Here is a 17,993-nt window from a genome sequence, read left to right on the forward strand (position 1 = left end):
TTGAGACAAGAGGGTCTTCTAGCCACATACCTATCCACGGAGACCTGGCACACCAGAAAGGGCTGGCGTGATCGAGTCAGGGTACTAAATGAGAAAAACATGCAGCCAAGAATACTTTACCCAGCAAGGAGGCATTCCGAATAGGAGCAGAGATAAAGAGCTTCCAGGACAGAAAGGAACTCAAAGGATTTGGCCGCGAAACCACCCTGCAAGAAATAGGAAGGGGGATCCTGTAAGTGAAGAGACACTCCAAGAGTACCACAGACCAGAAAGAAACAGAGACCATCTACAGAATTAGGGACGTGACAGGTAACGCAATGGACTCATCTCCATCTGCTTTTTTAGATTTTTTCTTTATCATTGGTCTGAAGCAATTTTATTGGGATGTAGGTTGATAAGGAGGGTTTTTTTCATGATCTTTATGTTTGGGGGTTTTGTTGGCTGGATTCCTGCATTCTTGAATCTCTGGGTGGAGAGGGTTCATACAATTCAGATAATAATCAGACATTACTTCTTCAAACAGTTTTTTTCTGTACCTCAGCCAATTTCTTATCTACCAGGCCACGTGAAATTGCTACAAAGCTCACACATACTCTAGTGTTTGTGTGCAGGGCGTGGTTTGCACCCTTCCTTTTCTCTGCTTTATTCTGGACAACTGCAATGATCATACATTCACGTTCTCTCTCTCTCTGTCTCTGTCTCTCTCTCTCTCTTTTTGCTATTTAGTGTCTAACGTGAAAGAAAGGCCATCTACTACATTTTTCATCTTAGACGTGCTACTGTTCAGCTCCAGAAGTTGGGTTTTCCTTGTTTTCATATTTTCTATATCTCTGTTTCACTTCATCCTTTGTGTACATTCTTACGTATATAAAACCTCTTTCTAACAGTGGTTTGAATGTCCATGTGCAATACTTCCATCGTCTTTTTCATTTCTGGGTAGGTTTCTATTGTTTAATCTTTCTCCTCAGTACGAGGTGAACTTTTCTCCTTCTTTGCATCCTGGTAATCTTTTGTTGGAAGGCAGCTATCGTGAATTTTAATTGTTAGATATTAACTATGGCTTATATTTCTACACATACCCTTGAGGATTGTTCTGATGGGGAGGTTCCTGGAAAACTATTTTATCCTTCCAGACTAGCTTTCCAAAGGTTTGTTAGGTGGTATCACAGTAGTCTTCAATGTATTTTGCTACTGTTCTGTTGGTATTCTGAGCTCTCTTTGCAATGTCCCACGAATTACGAGGTTTTCCACTCTGCCTGCTGCCGGTAGCACAGACTTTTCCTGATTGTGTGTGAAGGCTAGTGACATTTTCCTCTCTGCTTCCCCTGCGCTATTATTTTCCCCACACCACCTACGTTCCTCACACATGTGCCCTACTGCGGAATTCTATGACAACTCAAAAGTGATCCTAGATGGCTTTCTGAGGTCCTCTTTCTCTGTGCAGCTCTCCTCAGTATTCTGTACTGTAAACCACAGCCATATTGACTTCTCCAAACTTCCACCTTGCTGTCTCCAACTCATGGAAATGGCTGAGCTTCGCCTGTGTTCTACATTCCTGACCCGTAGACTAGAAATGAAATCTCTTTAGGCAGTAAGTTAGGGAAATGCAGAGTCCCTCATGTTTGTCTTCCCCCTTGCACTAGTCACTTCCCTGCATTGCCTGGAAATATATCGAAAGTGTTCTTTTGCCAGGGCGCCTGGGTGGCTCAGTTGCTTACGCCTCCGACTCGTGATCTGGACTCAGGTCACGAACTCAGGGTCTTGGGATCAAGACCAGCGTTGCGCATCACACTCAGCCCAGAGTCGGCTTGAGATTCTGTCTCCCCTCTCCCTCTATCCTCCCCACCCCCCACACTCTGTCTCTCAAACCAACACAGAAAATCTTTCAAATAAAAGAAAATCAGTTACGTAAGAGACAGCCTCTGCAACAAGGGGAAGACCCCAGCAGGGTCCGTGCCTTGCCCAGAATCACAGACTGGTAAGAAGGCAGAACCAGGCCTGAACCCAGCTCTCCGAGTGTCCTTAACGGTGGGGCCGTGGCTGAACCTAGCTACTCACTGGGAGCTCGGGAAGAGGTTGTGCTTTGGAACTGGCTGTAGACCTGCACATGGTATGGGGGTGATGAGAAGAAGCATCGACATCCCAGGCAGGAGGCATCCCAGCACGTACCCGTCTGAGGAGGAGCCCAGGCCAGGGCAACCCACTGACGGCACCCCTGCCCGCAGGACACCCAGAGGAAAGGAGGGATGGCTCGTGACACACGACTGGCAGCGTCTAGGGGTAAGGGTGGGCTCAGCCCCTCTAAGCCAAGGCTCCAATGCCTTCTGCAGGGTTTGCCTTGGAAATTAGAAAGCCTAAGACCTGGGAAAGCTATTTCCCATCCACCCCTAGGTGGGACTCTCATCTTCTGGGCCTGCACAATACGAGTATTGGGGCCCACACATGTGCACAGATACACACACAACACAATAGGGACTGTGGGTGGCATCGGAGGAGCTACAGACTCAGAGAAGGTGAGAAAGGAAGAAAATGTGGTGGCAGGTATTCCCTACGTGGGACACCACTCCCCCAATTTCTTAGATGGTATCCCACCTATGCCTGTGGACTTCCGCAAGAAGTCCGCTGGAAAAATCCCTATCGCACAGGCAAGACACAGACCATCCCTGACGGGCACAACGGCTTCTCCGGGGTCCCAAACAGGGAAGATGGAGACTTGCGTCAGAGCCCGGGGTGTTTCTAAGCTGGGGCCCTGGCTGCACCCAGACCTTCCCTAGGGCCTGCGGAGAGGGTTGTGTTGGTGTCACCGGGTACGCATGTGGCATGGCACGCAGAAAGGGGATGAGCAGTCGGCAGCCCAGAGCACTGTTTGTGTAGGTGCTAGTCCAGGTGTGGACTCGGGGAGGGGATCCCAGGAAGTGAAGTCACTTCCCTGATAACCGACCCCCACAGAACTTGGAACCCTGGTCACCAGGCACCCACATTCTAGTGCGGTCCCGTATCAGGCTCACTTGGCCAGAGACATTCGATAGCGAAAGATGTTCTCTTGCTGCGTGCCCATTTTCCGGGGCTCTGGCTTCCAGAAACCCCGGGCTGAGGGACTTTTCACCTGCTGCAGACACTGGCTCAACCCGCGCCCCCGACGCCGCAGGGCCTTTGCCAGGAGGTGCCGGAAGGTAATACTGAGCGGCCTAGGCCAGGCCAGGCCAGGCCAGGCCAGGCCACCTCTCCGAGCCATCCCTGGGCAGCCCCATCCCCCCAGTTTCAGGGAAAGAGGGGTATGTGGGGGAGGTCCCGCCCTGGGCTGGAGGAGGTTGCAGGGCAGTGGATACCCTGGGGATGCCTTCATGCTCACACCGATGCCACGGTGGGCAGGGTGGAAAGAGGATTCCTGAGGTGCCTCTCACCAGGGCCAGAGTGAATCCAAGGCCCTCGAGCTGTGTCACTTTTCTCTCCATGGTGGAGCTGCGTGCATCCTGGGGTGTGGTGGGTCTGCAAGGGAGTCCCCTGGGTCTGAGGACCAGCAAAGGCAGCCAGACAGACCTCCGAGGCCTCCCGCCTGGCTGCCGGGCACTGTCTTTACAGAGCTCCACACAGGAGACAGGGCAGGAGCTGAACGATGGGATCCCCTGCCCCACCTCCTTGAAGGACAGGAAGGAGTCCCCTACTGCCAACAAAGTCCAGCGCTGGCTCAGGGTGAGTGGAGGTGCCGGAGGGACCCAGCACCCAGGGCACCGATGCGGCACAAAGGGACCCAGATCCCAGAAACCAGCCTCTGGGCTCCTCGGGGCTCCCTCCTGGACTCCTGCTCCCATGTGAACCTGGATCCCCATCTCCTCCCCAAACCTGCCGTCAGGGCCCTGCCAACGGCCTTGGCCCCATGCACAGTCCCTATCCACATATCTGTACGAATATCAGAAAAGCGACCTTAAACCACCTCTCATCCCTTGCTCGAGATCCTGCTGAGCTGGGAGACTTTTCCCCAAAGGGGCCTGGGGCTCATGGTACTATGCCTATTGCTCTGCCCTTTGGTTGTGAAGGAACCCATCCCTGGGGCCCCTCCAGGGTCCGGAGCAGGTGCCTCCTTGTGCTGCACAACATTCCAGAAGGCCCATCCGTTACCGCAGCCACTGAGCCCTTCACAGAGGCAGGACGTTCATGTGATTCCCTTCTGTTGCCAACTCACAGCGCTGCACGGAACATCCTACGTGCCCTAAAATCCCGAGCACCCCCACCCATGAAACAGTCTCTGTGTTCTCAAGCCTGACATACATCGTCAGAAATCACAGGGACGATGCCGTTAGTGCAGGGAGCGGCTGTCAATACTCCGCTAACGATCTGACCTGAGATACCGACGTCCATTCACACACCCCCCACCTCACATCCCCGTATTGTTGCCATTCTCCTTTTTCCCTAAAGAGATTGCACGAGTTATGTTTTTGAGAGACAGACAGAGACAGAGACAGAGACAGAGACAGAGACAGAGACGGGGGTTGGAGACACAGAGGGAGAGACAGGATCCTCAAGCAGACCCTGCCCTAAGTGCGAAGCCTGACGACGGACTCGATCTCAGGACGCGCGCATCAGGAGCTCAGCCGAAACCAAGAGGCGGACCCTGAACCCACGGAACCAGCCAGGCACCTTGCTCCTTTTGTCTACTGTGGGCCCTCCTGTCCCACCTCTTTGCCTACGTCACCGAGAGCCTGGGGGTTTGCTCTGGGCTCCAACCCCCAACCCTCCTGGTGACCGCAGTGAAGACCGCATGTCTCCCCTGTCCCACCTCAGGCTAGAAAGGCCTCAACCGTGAAGAGCAATGGGACCTGCGTGGTGCGGCCCCAACGGGCAGAGCTGCTGAAGAAGCGAGTAGAACACCTGCTGCCCGCCTTCCTAGACGGAGACCTCAGCTACGTCTCCATGTTCCTGGCCACATACAGAGCTTATGCTACCACCCAGGAGGTGCTGGACCAGCTGGTGACAAGGTGAGCACCCTGCCCCTCCACAGCCCAGTGGGATTTGCCCACCTCCTGCCTGGGAGTCTGGGGAATGCCACCCAACTTCGCGGAGCCTCAGTGGGCTCCTCGGACTGGGGCAGAGTTATTACAGGGACTCAGTGGGGTCCTGGAGGGTAAGGACACCTGGGCGCCTGGCCCTGTGGAAAGGTCCTCTACGGGGGCTGTGGTCGTGCTCGTGGATCATCGTCCCGCTCCCCATGAAGAAGCCTCTGCCTCAGCCCTCACCGTCACCACGGTCTTGAGCTGGGCTCTTTTCCCCTTGGAAAAGGACATCTGACACTCCATCTGGGGTCTGTGTCCTGGGTGAGACCAGAGCAGGCATGCCCGGGCATGAGCAGGGGGCCCCAGGCCCACTCAGCTCTCTGGGATGGGGCTGGTGGGGGCCCTTTCATTCATCGAGCATAAAGGATGGATGCCCTTCTAGGTGCAGACCTGCAGACGCTTCCCTGGGCGCTGACTGTGATCCCACGCACACAGCAGACAGCACCCGGGAGCACCCCAGGGCTCCATTCTAGTCGGCAGTCAGACAGTGACACTAGATACGATGAGAGGGAGGGTTCACAGGGCATTTCATGCGATCCCCCCCCCACCCCTCCGGCCTCCTCTAGCTACGGATGCGTCCTCTCTTCCTGGGACGAGATCGGCGGAGACCAGGAGCAGCGGGGCACGTGAGTGAGCTTTGGCTAATGCACAGGGCCCTTCCTTCTTCGAGAGGGCAGCGAGGGGACTGTGATCTGGGGGCTGCTGGACCCTCATCCCACACATCTGCCATTCCTGTGAGAGGGTCCAGGTCTGAGGGCTGCTTCTGCAGAAGAGGAAAGGGGGCCTGGAGAGCCCTGGGTGGGGTGTGGGCACTGTGGGAGAGCAGAGCGGGCTGGAGGGCAGCCTCAGCCCCTAACAGAGTCATTCCCCATCCCCGCCGCCTCTCAGCCCTGTCTCTACCCTAATCCTGGGACCCAGAACAAAGGGCGTGGCTTCCACACATCTGGTGGAACGTCGACACTGGGTGCTCAGCAGGTACTCAGGAGACCCAGGGAGGGCTCGGGGACTGGACGTCCCCCAGCCAGTGGGAGATTAGTGTCCACGCAAGGACACCCTCTCCTGGCACCTACTGAACGAGGCAGCACGTAGGCACGGGAGGGGAAGTGGGCGGTATCGGGAGGGTCCTGGGAAGGCCAGGGATGGGACAGAGTCCCTTAGTTCCCTCCTTGATTGGATAGTCATAGCAATGACCACGCCAGACACGCCACCCCTCCCTGCCCACATGCAGTGCAAGTCACGCGGCAAGTGGGCAGGGAGACTGAGCAGGGTGTCCAGCTTCCGCTTGGAGGACAGAAATGGTCACACCAGGGGTCAAGGACTCCCACTCACAGAGGCTTTGGGCCAGCCCCTCCTCAGTGACCAGGCCTGCCTCAGGCAGCTCTGCCACATCACAGGTGGACATGGAGTAGGAATGGGCTCTGACAGCCAGGAGCCGGGGACCCAGGGGCCCAGGTTCCCACAGGGGCTCCCTGGGGCATCCGCGTGGGAGGTGCCCTGTCCTCTGACTCCTCTGCCCACCTGTCTGTCCCCAGGGTCATCTCCTCCATCCTGGGCACCTGGCTGGACCACTACCCTGAAGATTTCTTCCAGCCCCCGGAATTTCCCTGCCTAAAGACACTACTGGCATACGTAGGGTTCCTCGTGCCAGGCTCAGACCTGGAGCAACGTGCCTGGCTCCTCCTCTCTCGGCTGCGACACCTCGAGCCCGCTGAGCCGGAGGCTGGGGGTGAGGAGGACTGGGGGTGACTGATGGAGGCCTGTGGAGGGGAGAGAGTGGGCCACACAGAGCAAGCCTCCACAGACTGCAGTGTGGCTGGGAGCAAGGAGTGGTCTCAGATCACTGTCCCCATGGGCTACAGTTTGGGGAGACCACCCAGGGATGGGTTCTTAGACAATACTGAGTGGTGGGCAAAGTTGCCTTCATTTGGAAGGGACATGGAAAGACAATCATGATGACCATACTTTCTCTTCTTGGAGCGACAGCAGCAGCCCCACAGCGAGATCCGCAACCGCGCCGAAAGCTAGTCCCAGCTCCCACTGTGGTGCCTGATGCAGCTTCAGAGCCTGAGCTGGAAAATCCCATCACTGCTGCTGGAGCTCAGCAACTCAAAAGAGCAGGGACGTCATCTGTCGTGTCGGGCCCAGTGCAGCTGGTGGTCAGAGCTCTGATCCACCGTGAGGACGTCCAAGAGTCACCTGCACCCTTGGAAAGCCAGGAGCCTCAGCAGGCCCCAGCACCAGCCACGGAGGTCCCTGAAGAGCCCGAGATGACACCTCCCACGTCAGAGCCACGGCAGGATATACTCCCAGCTCTGACTCTCTGTCGGGAGCTACAAGAGTCACCTGCACCTTTGGAAAGCCTGGAGCCCGAGCAGGCTCCAGCACTACCTATGGAGGTCCCTGAGGGGACCCTGATGCCACCTGCCCTGTCGGAGACGGCGCAGGACATACTCACTGCTCTGACTCCCTCTCAGGAGCTCCAGGAGCCACGTCCGGCCTTGGCAGCGCCGGAGCCCGAGCAGCCTGCAGCACCACCTTCGGAGGTCCCTGAAGAGCCCCTTAGGCCGCGTCCCATGTCACAGCCAACAGAGGATATACTCCCAGCTCTGACTCCCTATCAGGAGCTTGAAGACCCACCTGCACCTTTCGCAGCCCCAGCGCCCACGCACGCTGCAGCACTAGCTCTGGAGGTCCCTGAAGGGTCCCTTATGCCACTTGCCATGTCAGAGGAAGCGGAGGATACACTCACAGCTCTGACGAACGGTCATGAGCTGCAAGAGCCACTGGCATCTATGGCAGCCCCAGAGCCCGAGCAGGCTCCTGCTCCAGCTATGGAGGTCCCTGAAGGGCCCCTGATGCCACCTGCCCTGTCAGAGCCGGCGCAGGGCATACTCACAGCTCTGACTCCCTGTCAGAAGCTCCAAGAGCCACCTGCGCCCTTGGCAGCCCCGGAGCCCGAGGAGGCTGCAGTCCTAGCTATGGAGGTCCCTCAAGAGCCCCTCAGGCCACGTGACATGTCAGACCCAGCGGAGGATATACTCACAGCTCTGACTCTCTGTCAGGTGCTAGAAAGGTCACCTGCACCTTTGACAGTGCGGGAATCTGAGCAGGCTCCGGCACCAGCCATGGAGGTCCCTGAAGAGCCCGTGATGACACCTCCCACGTCAGAGCCACGGCAGGATATACTCCCAGCTCTGACTCTCTGTCGGGAGCTACAAGAGTCACCTGCACCTTTGGAAAGCCTGGAGCCCGAGCAGGCTCCAGCACTACCTATGGAGGTCCCTGAGGGGACCCTGATGCCACCTGCCCTGTCGGAGACGGCGCAGGACATACTCACTGCTCTGACTCCCTCTCAGGAGCTCCAGGAGCCACGTCCGGCCTTGGCAGCGCCGGAGCCCGAGCAGCCTGCAGCACCACCTTCGGAGGTCCCTGAAGAGCCCCTTAGGCCGCGTCCCATGTCACAGCCAACAGAGGATATACTCCCAGCTCTGACTCCCTGTCAGGAGCTTGAGGACCGCCCTGTACTTTTCGCAGCCCCAGCATCCGCGCACGCTGCAGCACTAGCTACGGAGGTCCCTGAAGGGCCCCTGATGCCACTTGCCATGTCTGAGCCACCGGAGGATGTACACAGCACTCTGACCCCCTGTCAGCAGCTCCAAGAGCCACCTCCGGCCTTGGCTGCGCCGGAGCCCGAGAAGCCTGCAGCACCAGATTCGGAGGTCCCTGAAGAGCCCCGTAGGCCACGTCTCACGTCACAGCCAACAGATGATACACTCACAGCTCTGACTCCCTGTGAAGAGCTTGAAGACCGGCCTGCACTTTTCGCAGCCCCGGCGCCCACACACGCTGCAGCACCAACTATGGAGGTCCCTGAAGGGCCCCTGATGCCACCTGCCCTGTCGGAGCCGGCGCAGGACATACTCACTGCTCTGAGTCCCTGTCAGGAGCTTCAAGGGCCACCTCCGCCCTTGGCAGCACCGGAACCCGAGCAGCGTGCAGCGCCAGCTACGGAAGTCCCTGAAGAGCCCCTTGGGCCACGTCCCATATCAGAGCCAACAGAGGATATACTCAGGGCTCTGACCCTCTCTCAGGTGCAAGAAGAGTCACCTGCACCTTTGACAGTGCGGGAGCCTGAGCAGGCTCCGGCACCAGCCATGGAGGTCGCTGAAGAGCGCGTGATGACAGCTCCCATTTCAGGGCCACGGCAGGATATACTCAAAGCTCTGACAGCATGTCAGGATCTTGAAGACCCACCTGCACCTTTCGCAGCCCGAGCACCCGCGCATGCTGCAACACTAACTATGGAGGTCCCTGAAGGGCCCCTGATGCCACCTGCCCTGTCGGAGCCGGCGCAGGACATGCTCACTGCTCTGACTCCCTGTCAGGAGCTCCAAGAGCCACCTCCGCCCTTGGCAGCGCCGGAGCCCGAGCAGCCTGCAGCACCAGCTTCGGAGGTCCCTGAAGAGCCCCTTGGGCCACGTCTCATGTCACAGCCCACAGATGATATACTCCCAGCTCTGACTCCCTGTCAGGAGCTTGAAGACCGACCGGCACTTTTCGCAGCCCCGGCGCCCACGCACGCTGCAGCACCAACTATGGAGGTTCCTGAAGGGCCCCCGATGCCACTTGCCATGTCAGAGGAAGCGGAGGATACACTCACAGCTCTGACGAACGGTCATGAGCTGCAAGAGCCACTGGCATCTATGGCAGCCCCAGAGCCCGAGCAGGCTCCAGCTCCAGCTATGGAGGTCCCTGAAAAGCCCCTGATGCCACCTGCCCTGTCGAAGACGGCGCAGGAGATACAAACAGCTCTGACTCCCTGTCAGAAGCTCCAAGAGCCACCTGCGCCCTTGGCAGCCCCGGAGCCCGAGCTGGCTCCAGTCCTACCTATGCAGGTCCCTGAAGAGCCCCTTTGGCCACGTGACATGTCAGAGCCAGCGGAGGCTATACTCACAACTCGGACTCTCTGTCGGGAGCTAGAAGAGTCACCTGCACCTTTTGCAGCCCCGGCGCCCGCGCACGCTGCAGCACTAGCTCTGGAGGTCCCTGAAGGGCCCCTGATGCCACCTGCCCTGTCAGAGCCGGCGCAGGACATACTCACTGCTCTGACTCCCTGTCAGGAGCTCCAAGAGCCACCTCCGCCCTTGGCAGCACCGGAACCCGAGCAGCCTGCAGCACCAGCTACGGAGGTCCCTGAGGAGCCCCTTAGGCCACGTCCCATATCAGAGCCAACAGAGGATATACTCAGGGCGCTGACCCTCTCTCAGGTGCAAGAAGAGTCACCTGCACCTTTGACAGCGCGGGAGCCTGAGCAGGCTCCGGCACCAGCCATGGAGGTCCCTGAAGAGCGCGTGATGACAGCTCCCATTTCAGAGCCACGGCAGGATATACTCAGCGCTCTGACTCCCTGTCAGGAGCTTGAAGACCCACCTGCACCTTTGGCAGCCCCGGTGCCCGCGCACGCTGCGGCACTAACTATGGAGGTCCCTGAAGGGCCCCTGATGTCACTTGCCTTCTCAGAGCCAGCGGAGGATATACACAGAGCTCTGACTCCCTGTCAGCAGCTCCAAGAGCCACCTGCACCTTTGGCAGCCCCGGAGTCCAAGCAGGCTACAGCATCAGTTATCGGGCTTGCCGAAGGGCGCCGCCTACCAACTCTCTCAGTGGAGCATACGGCCTCGGCCCCGGCCCCGGAGCAGCAGTTCCTGCTCGCTGAATCCCCAAAGGACGGCTTCCCCTCCCCTGTCATTCCAGTGTTTCTAATTTTTGCGTTGTTCATGCACCTATTTCATAGCTTAATACATTCTGGTCTATAAATAAAGGATAAATTGAGTTTTCATGGAATTTTACTCTGATCCTTTTAAACTGTACCTCCAGGTGTCATTAGGTACACAGTGTTTCACAACCTGTCCTTCTACAATATTTCCCTCCCAGACACTCCCGTGCCACTCGTCAGATACTGCTCATTCCCTCAGCCCAGTCCCTGTAGCCACGGCTCCCCTCTCATCTCCGCCTCTGTGAGTTACTTCTTCTGGGTTTTCATGTGTGTGGGATCAGGCAGTGTGGCCTTTCTGTATCTAGCTACGTAACCTATGAGTGATTCATTTTTTTTCCAGCTTTTTTTCTCTTAAAAAACAAACAAACACAGAAAAACAAAAACAGAAACAAACAACCAAAAAAAAACCCTTTTCACTACAAAGGAATATTGCTGATACAATACTGCGCATGTGAAGCCCCAAAATGAAATGTTTTCATGATCTGGGATAGGCTTCCCTTTTGTAAGTGTGACCCAGGAGCCAGAAATCTCTGGGTCCAGGAGACACCTTCAAAATCTTTCATTTTCCTGGATAGGCCAGGTTTCAATGATTCTAATGTGCATGTTATAAAAATATTAAGACTGCATATTAAATCTTCCTCTTTATTACAAACATATCAGGTAATTTAAAAGTTCTCTAAGGTTTCAGCCAGATTACGTTTTGGTAGCAAAAGAGTGATGTAAATATGAAGAAAGGAAGACACATTCCTTCTACCTTCTACCATGATAGCCCATAACACATGGCGTCCCTCTTCCAGTCCTTTCCCTCGGAGTGTATGGGTGAGTGAGAGCGGGGGAGGGGGTTTGCCTGTGTGGGGGACAGGGTGGGGCAGGGAGGGTTCCACAGCTGGGCTCTTGTTCGGCCTGAGGTCCCCACAGTGGACAGGCACTGCTACTCCTCTCCTGTCCCCTTCTGCATTTTCAGGGGCTACACATCATTTACTCAGCAGCACCACCTGCCCAACAACTGAGACCTCTCCAATTCTTTGAGTCTCCTCCTTAAAGTGAAGAGTACAATGTGCCGTAAATCTCTTCTGCTTTAGGGCTGTTTCCTAAAAGCACAATTTCTGGAACACACGCTAGTCCCATTGTTGGGAGTATTGGCTGCAGGGTCCTCTAGCTATACTCTCTTTCTTTCCGTGGAGCCTTGCTCGGGAAAGGAGGGTCCCCGGAGACTAGAGATGAACCCTGAAATCACGAGGAAGACAAGCCAGCACTGAGGCCACCAGGCTACCTGGGCGGGACCCGTGGAGCACGGGAGAGCCTGTCCCTACCGCCCTCATGGATCCTCCCTCCACAAGCAGCCCTGCCCCCCCACCCCACCCCCACCCCCCGTCCTGGAACACCCCTCATCCAGACCCCGTCCCGGGACACACCCCAGCCACTCCAGCCCCTCTTGCTCTAGAACTCAGCTTCTAAGTAGAGCAACCGGGTCCTGCTTCCAGGCCAGCAGAGGGGCGTCGGCCGGGCCACACTTGTCTGCTTGCTCCGGGTCCATCCTTTTTGGGCCCTCTCCTCGCAGGAAGGAACCAACCTCTCAGGGCCGCTCAGCTCAGGGAGTCACAGACATGACCTGAATGTGTTCATCCATATGTCCACTAGGTGGCAACAGCGAGAACTGCTTGAACCTCTGTGAACAGGAGGGACCTTTACTGAGGAGGCAAGAGAAGGCTAGCTGAGGAGGACAAAGCCGGAACTGACACCCCACACCCACCCCCCACCATGGGGTGGACGTGACATTCCTCAGGCACTCCCGGCTGCCCTAAAGGGCAAAGAAATAGTTCACCTATAGACACCACAATCCTGCAAGACTTAAGTCTCCCTCAGTTTCCCAACGTCTTAGCACTTTACAAGAACCAAGCCTTTCTATCAATTACTTAGCTTCCTGAAGGGAAAGTAGATACAATGAAATGTCCTTCTAATCTGCAGCCTCCAGGAAGTTCCCAACCGTCTTAATGTCCATGCCTTGCTAGAGGGCAAAACCACCTTCCCTAGACAATGGCAAGGCCTCTGTACCTTGGGAGTCTTCTTTAACATATGCAAGTATTATCTCAACCTCCCTTTTCCCTTCCCTTCCCCCAACCCCATAGTCTTATCATCAGCCACCCCTCACAAGCCGGGGCAGCAGCTCTATCTGCCACGGGTCCTGTCATAAACCACCAGTTTTGCACCAAAGACGTCTCAAGAATTCTCTCCTGGTCGTCGGCTCCGGGTTCCACCCCACTGAACCTCACCTATATTCCACGACCTCCTCATTTCCAAAGCACACTGGGTGCTCATGGAAGCTGCAGGATGGACAGAGCCTCAACCGGCGGCTTTGGCACTGGGCATAGCCCCTCCACACCCCTCAGGCTCCTCCAGCAGTGACCCCCTGCCCCTGCCAGCCCCAATTCCCGATAACCCTCCGGTTCAGTTGTTGTGAGAGCAGTGCCTACGCTTCCTGCTCGAGACCCAAGTGAGGAGAAGGGAGAGATCCCTCTCCTCGCACGAAGTCACTTGACGGGGAGTCCACTTGATCAGAAGCTCTCCGTCTGGGAGCCCTGCAAAGGACAGGAATGCTGTGACCCTCCGCCTTCCCCCAGGAGCTTTGGTGTGGGGAGCACCGCAGACGTCTACACAACTTGGCGCACAACAGCATCACACCTCCGCGCCTACAGATGCGGGCGGCCGTTTTTATTCTCACCCTCTCAAGAGGCGGGGAAAGCCCTCTGGGAACGCAAGGCACACAGAGCAACCCGCTGACCCTGAGCCCCACCGGGCCCCCTGGCAAGGGGCAGTGCATCCCCGTCCAGGCAAAAACACCTGCGAAACAGGGCACTAGGCCCCTGCCCCCCGAAAACGAGGTGAAACAACAAGTGAACAGCAAGTTTACAGACCAAAGAGGACGGCCAAACTCCAGCGCTAGGGGAAAATAGCACCTAGAGCTCGAGGCTTTTTCTCATCATTCATTTCTCTCTCCATTCAACATTTTCCATTTCGTTGTTTTTTTTTTTTTTCTGTCTTTTTTCCCTTTCCAACTACTTTTTCTTTTTCTTTTAGCAACTCTTCATTTTTCAATCTTTTCTTAACTTTCATTTTTTACATTGACATTTGATACACATATTCTTCATTCTTGGATTCCTGTCGCTATATTCAATTTGATTTCTGTGTATATATGAGTTTGGCTTTCTTTACCATTTTGGGATTTAGTGACTTCCAACACACAGACCAACAGACACTCGGGACCAAGTGGCTCACCCTGTTTTGTCCACCCTGTGAGATCCTAATCTCTCTCTCCCCCATCCATTCTTCTCTGGGAAAAGTGACTAGAGGGAGGGATTCACGGCAAAAGAAAGAGCCAGAGGTAACCCTCTCGGCCACTGATCTAATGCATACGGTTTTAAGTAAGATGTCAGAGCTGGAACTCAGGATGACAATTACAGAGTTGCTAGCTGGGCTTGAAAAAAGTCTAAATGACACGAGAGACTCTCAGAGTGCAGAAATGAAATCGAATCAGGCCCAAATTCCAAAGGCTCTAACTGAGATGCAGTCTACATTGCATGTGGACACTCTAACGGCCAGGGTCAATGAGGCAGAAGACAGAGTCAGGGACACCAAAGACAAGCTGACGGAAAGGAAGGAAGCCGAGGAAAAGAGAGAAAGCCAACGAATGGACCATGGGTGGGGGAATCGAAAAATCAGTGATGCCACAAAAGGAAACAATATTGGAATTACTTCTGGCCCCGAGGGAGAAGACACAGAGGGACAGAAGATCTGTCTGTGTAGATCGTAGCTGAGAACTTCCCCAATCTGGGAGGGAAACGGGCATTCAAGTCCAAGAGGTAGAGAGGACTCTTCCCCAAATCCACAGGAATAGAGGAACACCCTAACATATACAGTGACGTTTGCAATTTCAGACACAAAGAGAAAATCCTGAAAGCAGCTTGAGACAAGAGGGTCTTCTAGCCACATACCTATCCACGGAGACCTGGCACACCAGAAAGGGCTGGCGTGATCGAGTCAGGGTACTAAATGAGAAAAACATGCAGCCAAGAATACTTTACCCAGCAAGGAGGCATTCCGAATAGGAGCAGAGATAAAGAGCTTCCAGGACAGAAAGGAACTCAAAGGATTTGGCCGCGAAACCACCCCGCAAGAAATAGGAAGGGGGATCCTGTAAGTGAAGAGACACTCCAAGAGTACCACAGACCAGAAAGAAACAGAGACCATCTACAGAATTAGGGACGTGACAGGTAACGCAATGGACTCATCTCCATCTGCTTTTTTAGATTTTTTCTTTATCATTGGTCTGAAGCAATTTTATTGGGATGTAGGTTGATAAGGAGGGTTTTTTTCATGATCTTTATGTTTGGGGGTTTTGTTGGCTGGATTCCTGCATTCTTGAATCTCTGGGTGGAGAGGGTTCATACAATTCAGATAATAATCAGACATTACTTCTTCAAACAGTTTTTTTCTGTACCTCAGCCAATTTCTTATCTACCAGGCCACGTGAAATTGCTACAAAGCTCACACATACTCTAGTGTTTGTGTGCAGGGCGTGGTTTGCACCCTTCCTTTTCTCTGCTTTATTCTGGACAACTGCAATGATCATACATTCACGTTCTCTCTCTCTCTGTCTCTGTCTCTCTCTCTCTCTTTTTGCTATTTAGTGTCTAACGTGAAAGAAAGGCCATCTACTACATTTTTCATCTTAGACGTGCTACTGTTCAGCTCCAGAAGTTGGGTTTTCCTTGTTTTCATATTTTCTATATCTCTGTTTCACTTCATCCTTTGTGTACATTCTTACGTATATAAAACCTCTTTCTAACAGTGGTTTGAATGTCCATGTGCAATACTTCCATCGTCTTTTTCATTTCTGGGTAGGTTTCTATTGTTTAATCTTTCTCCTCAGTACGAGGTGAACTTTTCTCCTTCTTTGCATCCTGGTAATCTTTTGTTGGAAGGCAGCTATCGTGAATTTTAATTGTTAGATATTAACTATGGCTTATATTTCTACACATACCCTTGAGGATTGTTCTGATGGGGAGGTTCCTGGAAAACTATTTTATCCTTCCAGACTAGCTTTCCAAAGGTTTGTTAGGTGGTATCACAGTAGTCTTCAATGTATTTTGCTACTGTTCTGTTGGTATTCTGAGCTCTCTTTGCAATGTCCCACGAATTACGAGGTTTTCCACTCTGCCTGCTGCCGGTAGCACAGACTTTTCCTGATTGTGTGTGAAGGCTAGTGACATTTTCCTCTCTGCTTCCCCTGCGCTATTATTTTCCCCACACCACCTACGTTCCTCACACATGTGCCCTACTGCGGAATTCTATGACAACTCAAAAGTGATCCTAGATGGCTTTCTGAGGTCCTCTTTCTCTGTGCAGCTCTCCTCAGTATTCTGTACTGTAAACCACAGCCATATTGACTTCTCCAAACTTCCACCTTGCTGTCTCCAACTCATGGAAATGGCTGAGCTTCGCCTGTGTTCTACATTCCTGACCCGTAGACTAGAAATGAAATCTCTTTAGGCAGTAAGTTAGGGAAATGCAGAGTCCCTCATGTTTGTCTTCCCCCTTGCACTAGTCACTTCCCTGCATTGCCTGGAAATATATCGAAAGTGTTCTTTTGCCAGGGCGCCTGGGTGGCTCAGTTGCTTACGCCTCCGACTCGTGATCTGGACTCAGGTCACGAACTCAGGGTCTTGGGATCAAGACCAGCGTTGCGCATCACACTCAGCACAGAGTCGGCTTGAGATTCTGTCTCCCCTCTCCCTCTATCCTCCCCACCCCCCACACTCTGTCTCTCAAACCAACACAGAAAATCTTTCAAATAAAAGAAAATCAGTTACGTAAGAGACAGCCTCTGCAACAAGGGGAAGACCCCAGCAGGGTCCGTGCCTTGCCCAGAATCACAGACTGGTAAGAAGGCAGAACCAGGCCTGAACCCAGCTCTCCGAGTGTCCTTAACGGTGGGGCCGTGGCTGAACCTAGCTACTCACTGGGAGCTCGGGAAGAGGTTGTGCTTTGGAACTGGCTGTAGACCTGCACGTGGTATGGGGGTGATGAGAAGAAGCATCGACATCCCAGGCAGGAGGCATCCCAGCACGTACCCGTCTGAGGAGGAGCCCAGGCCAGGGCAACCCACTGACGGCACCCCTGCCCGCAGGACACCCAGAGGAAAGGAGGGATGGCTCGTGACACACGACTGGCAGCGTCTAGGGGTAAGGGTGGGCTCAGCCCCTCTAAGCCAAGGCTCCAATGCCTTCTGCAGGGTTTGCCTTGGAAATTAGAAAGCCTAAGACCTGGGAAAGCTATTTCCCATCCACCCCTAGGTGGGACTCTCATCTTCTGGGCCTGCACAATACGAGTATTGGGGCCCACACATGTGCACAGATACACACACAACACAATAGGGACTGTGGGTGGCATCGGAGGAGCTACAGACTCAGAGAAGGTGAGAAAGGAAGAAAATGTGGTGGCAGGTATTCCCTACGTGGGACACCACTCCCCCAATTTCTTAGATGGTATCCCACCTATGCCTGTGGACTTCCGCAAGAAGTCCGCTGGAAAAATCCCTATCGCACAGGCAAGACACAGACCATCCCTGACGGGCACAACGGCTTCTCCGGGGTCCCAAACAGGGAAGATGGAGACTTGCGTCAGAGCCCGGGGTGTTTCTAAGCTGGGGCCCTGGCTGCACCCAGACCTTCCCTAGGGCCTGCGGAGAGGGTTGTGTTGGTGTCACCGGGTACGCATGTGGCATGGCACGCAGAAAGGGGATGAGCAGTCGGCAGCCCAGAGCACTGTTTGTGTAGGTGCTAGTCCAGGTGTGGACTCGGGGAGGGGATCCCAGGAAGTGAAGTCACTTCCCTGATAACCGACCCCCACAGAACTTGGAACCCTGGTCACCAGGCACCCACATTCTAGTGCGGTCCCGTATCAGGCTCACTTGGCCAGAGACATTCGATAGCGAAAGATGTTCTCTTGCTGCGTGCCCATTTTCCGGGGCTCTGGCTTCCAGAAACCCCGGGCTGAGGGACTTTTCACCTGCTGCAGACACTGGCTCAACCCGCGCCCCCGACGCCGCAGGGCCTTTGCCAGGAGGTGCCGGAAGGTAATACTGAGCGGCCTAGGCCAGGCCAGGC

At 54.7% G+C, this 17,993-nt stretch overlaps 1 protein-coding gene across 1 annotated transcript in view; it reads right to left on the reverse strand.

Annotated features, from left to right (window-relative positions):
* The window catches only part of LOC125282191 (uncharacterized), an 89,954-nt gene extending 73,340 nt beyond the window's left edge, over positions 1–16,614 (reverse strand). The window contains exons 1-2 of the mRNA XM_057306416.1: positions 14,910–16,614; positions 121–206 (exon numbers count right to left, since the gene is read on the reverse strand). Coding sequence (XP_057162399.1) covers positions 121–135 — 15 coding nt within the window. The 5' untranslated portion in view covers positions 136–206; positions 14,910–16,614. The remainder of the gene's footprint in view (positions 1–120; positions 207–14,909) is intronic.
* Between the last annotated feature and the right edge of the window lie 1,379 nt (positions 16,615–17,993).

The sequence above is a fragment of the Ursus arctos genome, unplaced genomic scaffold (genome assembly GCF_023065955.2).
Source record: "Ursus arctos isolate Adak ecotype North America unplaced genomic scaffold, UrsArc2.0 scaffold_37, whole genome shotgun sequence".
Taxonomy (NCBI): domain Eukaryota; kingdom Metazoa; phylum Chordata; class Mammalia; order Carnivora; family Ursidae; genus Ursus; species Ursus arctos.